The sequence below is a fragment of the Drosophila albomicans genome, chromosome X, assembly GCF_009650485.2.
Source record: "Drosophila albomicans strain 15112-1751.03 chromosome X, ASM965048v2, whole genome shotgun sequence".
In the NCBI taxonomy this organism is placed as follows: Eukaryota; Metazoa; Arthropoda; class Insecta; order Diptera; family Drosophilidae; genus Drosophila; species Drosophila albomicans.
Window position 1 is genome coordinate 16,159,396 of NC_047627.2, and position 9,115 is coordinate 16,168,510.

The following is a 9,115-nucleotide window of genomic DNA, read 5'->3' on the forward strand; positions in this document are numbered from 1 at the left end:
CTCAGTTTTCGGGTTTGGTGTCTATATAATCCCTATTGATGTTTTCAAACCATCGGCAAAACTATTTTACATTTGCCATTGTAATTTAAGTAGTTTGACAGCATTCGAATAGATTTTAATTACCACACAAATTTACACATTCATTGCGATAATTCACAATTCAATTTCACAATTCACAAGCTCAAATTTAATTTAATTCATATATAGAATATATAAAACTAACGTTATATCGTAGATAAATTAATTCATACGTCATAGAAGCATTCCTTTAATATAGTGAATGTGAAATAATTTAAACATTTTGTGACTATTCAACATTAAAATGTATAGCCAACATTAAATATAAATAATGAAAATGTACCATTTAATAATGAAAACTAAATTTAAGGTATGATATGTTAAGTACCGACAGTTTTTTTTCGAGTCGAAGGCCCCAGCAGCCAGTACTCTCTTCTCTATTTAAATGTAGTATTAAATACTGGATTTAATATAATAAGTAAATAAATAAAATAAATATAAATCTTACGTTAATGTAAACCCTTCAACAACAGTTACGTTATCGTCACACTAAACGTAACAACTATGCAAAAAAAAATTGATTACAATAGCAACAACAAAACAAGTAAGAAAGTTACAGTCGAGTGTGCTCGGGGGCGGAAGTGGACGTGGTAAAAATTTGAAACAAACTTTATCTGCGTGCAAACAACAAATGCTGTCGAAAAAAAGTTATAGCTCTATCTCTTATAGTCTCTGAGATCTAGTGTTTCATACGGACGGACGGACAGACACACAGACGGACAGACGGACATGGCTATATCGTCTCGGCTGTTGACGCTGATCAAGAATATATATACTTTATATGGTCGGAGATGCCTCCTTTTCCCTGTTACATACATTTCCTTCTACTCTATGGGTGGCGGGTATAAACAACGTTAAAAATTCGTCAAATGTAACATCGAAATCGAAATATTAAATACAAATCTAACGTTAATGTAAAGCAAACCCAAACAGCGATTACGTTATAAGTAACATTAGGCATCACAAGAAGCTATATTGATGGCTTCAAAATTGATGTGCGAATTAAATTAAAAGATAAATCGAATTCTCGCAAACTGTCATAACGCAAATCAATGTAAGCAACAATGCTGTTAGTGGATTCTACATAACAGGAAACTAAAGTTACCTACCAAAATTATAAGATTAATATATATTCCAGGTAACTTATTTATAATTTTGCAGTTGTAACGTTTTACTCAGAGTTCTAGATACGTCACATATGCTGCGACTTCAATTACGTTTCGTATCAAATGTCAGACTTGATGTTCGCTTGTAATTGAAATGAAGCAAAGCCAAGGTGTCAATGTCAGTCAGCATTACGTGTGCCAATCACGTATCGTAAGCAAATACGTTATGTTGCTACATAGTACTCGAGTCACTTATGTTACATACTATTACATACACGAAACGTCATCGTGAGCTGCAGTTACAAAGTTAGTATAGGTTTTTCATTTAGATGTTGTTTACCAGCTTTCTATTTAAGAACCAGTGCATTTTGACTTGTTAACCCAAATTTGCTTTAATGCCTCTGATTTAATCGCAACCATTTGAAGCGAAAACTCCGTCAAATTTCCCACATAATTTTCATATTTTTCTTGGCCAGATTGAATTACACAGTTAAATATGTTTGGTTGATTTCTGAGTGCATTTTGTCTTCGATTTACTACATGAGACTTTGCGCTTTGGGAAAATTTTTGGTTTATTTATGGCGTCCTAATTGATTCACTAGTAGTTGCCAGCCAGGCTAAAAGGTAAAAGCACGTTGCATGCCACACACACACAGCTCTTAGAACGCCCATGGCTGTTGCACGCTGTTCGTTGCAAACTTTAGCGCAGCACAACACATAAATAAATGATTTTTCTTGCAGTTTGTGCTCAATTTTTAGTCCAGCTTTTGTATTTAGTATTTGATGACATTTCTAATGTTGATGGACAGACAAATTAGGGACAGCAGGGAAGCTGCAAAAACACAGAGCATAGAGTTAAGGACAAAGGTCGGAGCGAGGCAAGTGGAGGAGACAGCTGCCGGAAATTGTGTTTCTTTTAAGTATCAAGAAGTTGCGTGTATGCGTTTCACTTACAAGAAATCATGCAGTTATGCTGCCAAACTGTTGCAGCTGCTCTCTACCCTGTAAAGTGCCTTAAGAATACCAAACAAAATACGAAAAAATACTAATTATAAAGAATACAGATTTTTAATTGATTCTTTCTAAACAAAAATGTTTGTTTAATATTGTGGCGGTAACTGCTTAGCCAGCTCGTTGTCATTCACTAGGGTAACGAAATACTTAAAGCCGCTCAACGAATCAACAAATTGAATTGCAACGGGCAACATTTGTCAACAGAAAAATACACAATAAAATAAAAGTCGTATTGAACCCATTTTTTATTGACAGCAACTCAAATATTTTTGAATCCTATTATGCAGCAAAAAAAGCAGCCACAACATTCACATTATGAACAGGTAAACAAGGTAAAAAATGCGCAATCAAAGTGCTGCATAGACTCCGCATAAATAGCAAATCAATAAGAAATATGCAAGCACAAAAGCAACAAGTACTACAGAATCTTAAGGGAAATGCCAACGGTTCTTCTGTGTTATTTCATTATTAATCTGCATGCAAAAGAGTGTGCTCGATATTGAAACACTGGCTAAACAAATACCACAAAAAAAACACAGAATGTTTAAAAATTAATAATTGATATTCTTGCGAAATCTAAATTCAAAAATATTTGCTCATACACAACACCCTAGATACAATTATGATTCGGCATTTTGACGCTCATTTGTTCACAGTACCACGTTGCGTATACTTTACATATTGCACTTTTGTACTCATCATCAATCAGGGTTCGAGCCATGCACATCGTTTGAATAGTTGCTTTGGACCAAGGCAGTAAAAATGGCAACGCGATAGCCAGCAATGTTAAGTAGAAAGTAAAAATAAACAAGTAAGAAAGCTATAGTCGAGTGTGCTCGACTGTGAGATACCCGCCACCCATTTTGAATAGAAGTAAAACAGTGCGGTATTATTCATAAAATATATAGCACAAATACTGAAAAATACTAAAGGCTATATTTGATATAGCACTACATTCAAAATATACCATAAAGTAATCAAATATACCAGACTGTCAGCTAAAGCAACTAAAACCCGTAGTAATAAGGCATTTTTGAACTTACAAAAGTATTTCTTTAATAATTTTTACAATTTTTATCTCATCACAAAATGTTCAGAAAAATTTGAACAAACTTCATTTAAGTGCTTTCAAAGAAAGCTATATCTCTATCTCTTATAGTCTCTGAGATCTAGGTGCTCATACGGACAGACGGACAGACAGACAGACGGAAATGGGTATAACGTCTAGCCTGTTAACGCTGATGAATAATAAACGTATATACTTCATAGGATGAGATATGCCTCCTGCTGCCTGTTGCATACATTTTCTGCCGGGTATATAAACGGAGTGTGGAGAGTGAAAATTGCCAACTACCATTGGAATATTACAACATGAATTCACGTGGCGTTGGATTGCTGCGGTTGCTGCTATGAAATTTAGCTATCTTCATGATTTTTTTCTGTATATTTGTAGCTGGAAAAATCTCTTGCAATCTGCCTCTTCAGCATTTACAATGTTGCACCCTGAGCTCTGCATTCTGCACTCTAAATTCCACAGCAGCAGCAAATACGCGTTCAGCTCATTCGCTGTTTATTAAAAAATTGCAACAGCAATACCAAGAACTGAATAGATAACTTCAAAAGCCACAAGTGAAGCGCTATTCATAAAAAATATCTATGGAATTTTCTTCATTCAACAAACAGAGTTCGTAATTTTACAAGACGACTCGCAAATTTTCATCGACAATAAAGCTAACCACATAATAAGCTGAGGAGAAAATTAAATTTAATTGGTTTTGATACTCTTTTTTGCTTAAATATTGTATATCATATCGATATAATGTTAAAACCCAAATTATATTTCAATAGTTTATTACAATTAAACTACGAAATGCGTGTCTTATAAGTATTTAATTTTATAAAACAGACAAATACTCCATCTATATAGTGTGGAAGGGTATTCTATGCTTACGGGAAATGTATGTAACAGACAGAAGATAACAACTCAATATAAATTATACATATTTCTAATGTATGTTTATCTGTCTGACTTTCAAGTCGAATTTGCAATTTATAAAAACTTTCATGCTGCGGTTATAGTATATTTTGTACTCAATGGTATATTTCGAATACCAAATATACCTTATTCGACATACGTGGTGTATTCACGTTTTCAAATTAATTGCTTTCACTTGCATCAGGATAAATTTGTTAGAAAATAGACGTTATTACATTCTTCGACTGATGTAGCTAATAATGACAACTTATATGCATCACATAAATGCATAAGTGTGTAGATAAACTATATGAGACCAACACGAGTGTAGCATAATAAATAAAAACTGTAAACATACCCGAGTGTAGTAAGTGTAGTAGATGAGATTATGAGTGCCGCGAATGGGAATGCAATATAAAGGTTCACTGCTGCAAGTCTAGGAGCATTAACAAATGCAAGCAAAAGTGTGCTGTTAACTGCAGTGATAAGCTGATAGCAGGACAGACGTGTCTTATGGGACCAGGAATGCTGCAGAGTTGCGTAGTTATGCTTGACCCGTGGCATTAAAGGAGCGCAACATCATGACATACGAAATGGCTGAGCGAACCACCTGCAAAAGGGCATCAAGATATTAAACATAAATACAAGTTTAATAAAAAATTAAAAAAAAAAAATGGATATCAAAATAAATGGAATTGATAAAAAATATATATACAAATAAAAATATATGGAACAAAATATAAAAAGAAATTGAAAAATAGATACCTCAAAAAGTAAAGAGAAAAATATAGTTAGATCTTCAAATAAATATACGCACCAAAATCACTTATAAAAATAAAATTATCTACACAAATAAATTGATAAAAAAAATACAATATTTGAATAAAAATTCCAATAAATTAAAAAATTCGATTAGTTATGGACATAAATAAACAAATAAAATAGAGAAATAAAAAATAGCAATAATCAAAAATAAATTGATAGGCATCAATCAACAGTCCAATAAGTATAGAAATGAATATGAAAATGAAATAGTATATGAAAATCAAAATACAAATCAAAAGGCAAATATGAATAATGAAATAAATAGGCAAATCAAGACGCACATATGAAAATAAACATATAAGAATTGCCGTTAAGCACGCACCGCCGAGAATGTTGCCATGTTTGGCTCAAAGAAGTAGCCCTTTAGCTGACATGGTCGCTGGGCCCGCATGATGGTGACGATGAGGGCACGTCGTGTGGCTGGGGCAAACTCCACCCAGTTGCTATCGTAGACTGCTATGGCAAAGTCAGCACTGGCCTGCTTCATATTCTCGCCGCAATGCGAATAGATGAACAGCGCAATCAGCAGCGAGCTGACAAAGAAGATGAAGTAAACGCAGACAGGCGACGGAAACAGATCGGCCAACTGAAAGCCTAGAAAGCACAGTTGCAATGCCGTAACAAAGAACTGCATAAACACCAAAGGCCTCAGGCTACGCCCCAGCTGTGTGGCAATCATCAGACCGGTCTGATGCAGGCGCAACACATCAATCAGTTGCTGCAACTCCTGCCTCGGCTCCTGCTCCATGGGCTGCAAGTGCCGTATGCGATGCTGGGCAATCTTGAACAAAGCGCACACATTATACGTGAAGGCAAATAGCAACGTGTCCATGGCCAAGGACATGGTGACGGCCCCGTAGCTGGCCAGCAAATTCCAAATGTACGTGGGAGCGTAGTACAAGATCGCCTGATCGCTCCACGGATACACGCCCGAATGCGGCAGCTCCAAATACGTTTCACCAGTCCTTAGTTTTGTGGTGACCATGATCACAATGGGCTTGATGCCCGCAAAAAGGCAGGCGGCAAAGAAGCAGCGCATGTAGGTCAAGCTCAGCGCTTGATCGCTGCGATTCTCCGTCTCCACGATCTGTGCAGCCTGGGGCCATGCCACAATCTCTGCAAACAAAGCAGTTAAAATCAGTTTTATTTCATAATAAATGTAAATTTTATAAATAAAAATATTACAGAGAGTTACTGAGTTACTTTTAATTTAACATTTTAAATTATTATTTCCTAATGTAAGCTTTTAAATACAAATTTAAATAAGTTTTAATCGTCAAGACAATCAATAAGAAATCAGCAAAAATATAACTCTGTATCTGCAAAGATTCTAATTGCCTAAGTGCCTGGCTATTAATTAGAATCTAACGGAATAAGTTTACCACTTACCACGCTCAAGAATGCCGCGAATGCGATAGATGAGCTCCACAAAGTCACCGCGATAGTAGATGAAGACACCATATTTGACCAGGGTGAGGAGAATGGCCAGAAAGGAGCCCATGGCATCAGACATGATGCTCACATTCTTGATGTAGAACTTAATGGCAAAAAACAGCGGACCAAGAAAGGCGCCCATGGTGCCAATGACAAGAAACGAGATCTGTGGACGATCCTTTGAGCTGTTGTTGTTCCACAAATCGAAACCCATAAGGCGAAAGGCTAAGACTTGTACGCGCAAAAAATAAGCTTCGTCCATGCTGTCGATGGTTGATCCTTGTTTGGCAGCAGTCGCCTTTCTATTTATACTTAAGTTGAAGTGGGCGTGGCTGCACATTTGACCTTGATGCTGCTCGTTGACTGCCTGCACTTCAAATAACGCCACGCCCATCCTCCATTGTGCTACCGCCTTTTGTGCTGCTCAAGAGGCATGCCGTCGCCGCTTGATGGATTTGCATTATAATTTACAGCCATTTAGAGCTTTATCCACTCGCCGCCATTTTGCGCGCGCTTCAGCTGTGGCTGCGATGGTGGGAGAGAAGGCGTAAGGGGGGGGTAACCACTTTAATTGCAATGCAGACGAGTCATTTAATGAGATTTGCTAAAGGTGCTGTTGACATTTGACGTAGCGTGCAAATGCCACGCTTAATTGCCATGTAATTAGCGCATTTAAATCAGTTCATATAAGTAATTTGTTTAGGTATTTCAAATAATTTTCATTTTTACGTATAAAAAGCGCGCTGTTCGATCAACGATAAACGATAAAACTGCGAACACAACACAGTGCGACCAACTTGTTGCCACATCAATAAATTATGTTACACACTGGCAACGCACAATGCTGACAGCAACGGGCTGGCAACGCTGACAGTTGTATAACCTATTGGCAGAAACTTTTTATTGTCATTTTGCGAGCAGTTGTTTGAACTCAACACAAAACAACATTAAACGTAAGTAAATGCAATTATTGTCAAAAATCATCTATACGAATAGAAATATTTTAAATGCAAACAGAATGGCTGGTGAAGGAGAAAAACTGACTGGTCTGGCCAAGCACTTCAATGGCACAACGATGGCCGGCCGTGCAAATGTGAGTAGAAGAAAAAACATTGCAGTTAACCCAACTAAAAAAAAAAAGTAAAAGAACATATTATGACATCGAATGCCTTCTATGTTGTGTTGCAGGTGGCAAAGGCAACCTATGCCGTTGTCGGTCTGCTGATCGCCTACAATGTGATGAAGCCCAAGAAGAAGTAAAGCATGCGCCACACTTGTCATTTTGTGGCTGCCACAAATTTCTGATGCGCGCATGTTAAATAGTTTCCTTTAAGGAGGATTATTTGGCCGCCACTTATAATTTATGTGTTAGTGCAAAGAATAAGAAAGGAATAAACCACTTGAAAATATATAATTCTAATCACATCCTGAAACACGGCGAATCTCAATAATTATGTAATTTGTGCATTGCACAGTGGGTCACTCTGTATGTTTAAATACAAACAGTGGTGCCAAGTTTACAAAACTGGCTTACACTTGGTCGATCTTACCTCTCGCTCTTCGGCGCTCAATAACCTAAGTTGTGCTTTTCTTTTTTTGTTTTTAAATATTTTTATTTATTTAAAGTTTTTATTTCATTTCTCGAACTAGCTTTAAATGTTCCACTTTTTTTTATTTTTTGGGTTTTCTCATTCTTCTCGTGTATATTTGTGTGGGTGCGTGTTTTGTTGTTTTCTTTTTAGCCCAGTTATCGAAATTTAAGTATTACTAAAAATTAATTTGAATGAATTAAATGTAAAAATGGTTTACATATATATGTACGTACCGTAATGTAATGCATTTACTTGTATTCATTTTCTTTGCTTTGGTAGAGATAGAGACGAAAAACCATATATGCAATTAAAATATATATATGTATATATATATATATATATATATCATATATATGTATGTATAAATTAATCATTTATCAATTCTATGTTTATGCTATAGCTATAAAATATATCTTTTACATGTATTCTGTAATAGCAAGCGCTGCTTTTCGATTTTCTCATTTATCATCATGTATTTTTTTCACTTTTTTGTTTCTCGTTAATAACTAAACCGTTTGCCCTAGCAAAACACATCAACATATATAAATATATCGTATCATATCGTTTTAAAATTTGATTTGAATTTTGTGGTTTCGTGGTTTTTTGTTTTTATTTTTTAGCAGCAGCAGCCGAGCAAAGTGCGAAAAAAATACACACACATGAATTTATGCATTACTCTGTATGTATGTATATAGGCATGTATTGTTCTGAATTCGGTAATCGGGTGTTTTTTGCCTTTTTGCCATTTCCATTTGTTATCTAATTGTTTGGTATTACTTCTTTTATATTTTGGGTTTTTTTTTTTGTCTACTACTTTTTTATTTTGTTTATTTCTCATAATATGTTTGTTGGTTTGTTATGCTGTTTTTATTTTTTTTATTTTATCAATATTAATTGTATGTGAGGGTTTTGTCATTAAAAATTGGGTTTTGCCTCTATAATGTGTGTATGTATTGTATGTATATGTTATATGCATATGCTATATCCTTGTTAAGTTACAGTTACTTAATCTTTTTCGTATTTATTTATTTTTCTTTTTGTGTTTTTTGTTTTATTACGAGTTTTCGTCTAATTTGCCTCATTATCATCAA

The 9,115-nt window shown here is 35.3% G+C and overlaps 2 protein-coding genes across 2 annotated transcripts; one reads left to right on the forward strand and one right to left on the reverse strand.

Moving 5' to 3' along the window:
• Positions 1 to 4,701: 4,701 nt before the first annotated feature.
• LOC117564180 (odorant receptor 9a) lies at positions 4,702 to 7,298 on the reverse strand. Its single transcript, XM_034242852.2, has 3 exons — positions 6,388 to 7,298; positions 5,321 to 6,114; positions 4,702 to 4,783 (listed from the first exon to the last, which is right to left on the reverse strand). The coding sequence occupies exons 1-3, from the start codon at positions 6,824 to 6,826 to the stop codon at positions 4,718 to 4,720; spliced, it is 1,299 nt and encodes a 432-aa protein (XP_034098743.1). The 5' UTR covers positions 6,827 to 7,298; the 3' UTR covers positions 4,702 to 4,717.
• Positions 7,259 to 7,865, forward strand: LOC117564186 (uncharacterized). Its single transcript, XM_034242864.2, has 3 exons — positions 7,259 to 7,385; positions 7,450 to 7,525; positions 7,621 to 7,865. Exons 2-3 carry the CDS (start codon positions 7,451 to 7,453, stop codon positions 7,690 to 7,692), a joined length of 147 nt encoding a protein of 48 aa, XP_034098755.1. The 5' UTR covers positions 7,259 to 7,385; position 7,450; the 3' UTR covers positions 7,693 to 7,865.
• Positions 7,866 to 9,115: the final 1,250 nt, after the last annotated feature.

Excerpts from the sequence above, each read along its gene's own strand:
- LOC117564180 (XM_034242852.2), bottom strand. The coding sequence starts at position 6,826 with ATGGGCGTGGCGTTATTTGAAGTGCAGGCAGTCAACGAGCAGCATCAA. Across the intron at positions 6,115-6,387 it reads TCGCGGCATTCTTGAGCGTG|AGATTGTGGCATGGCCCCAG; the intron begins GTAAGTGGTAAA and ends CTTTGTTTGCAG. Across the intron at positions 4,784-5,320 it reads ACATGGCAACATTCTCGGCG|GTGGTTCGCTCAGCCATTTC; the intron begins GTGCGTGCTTAA and ends GCCCTTTTGCAG.
- LOC117564186 (XM_034242864.2), top strand. The coding sequence starts at position 7,451 with ATGGCTGGTGAAGGAGAAAAACTGACTGGTCTGGCCAAGCACTTCAAT. Across the intron at positions 7,526-7,620 it reads CGATGGCCGGCCGTGCAAAT|GTGGCAAAGGCAACCTATGC; the intron begins GTGAGTAGAAGA and ends GTTGTGTTGCAG.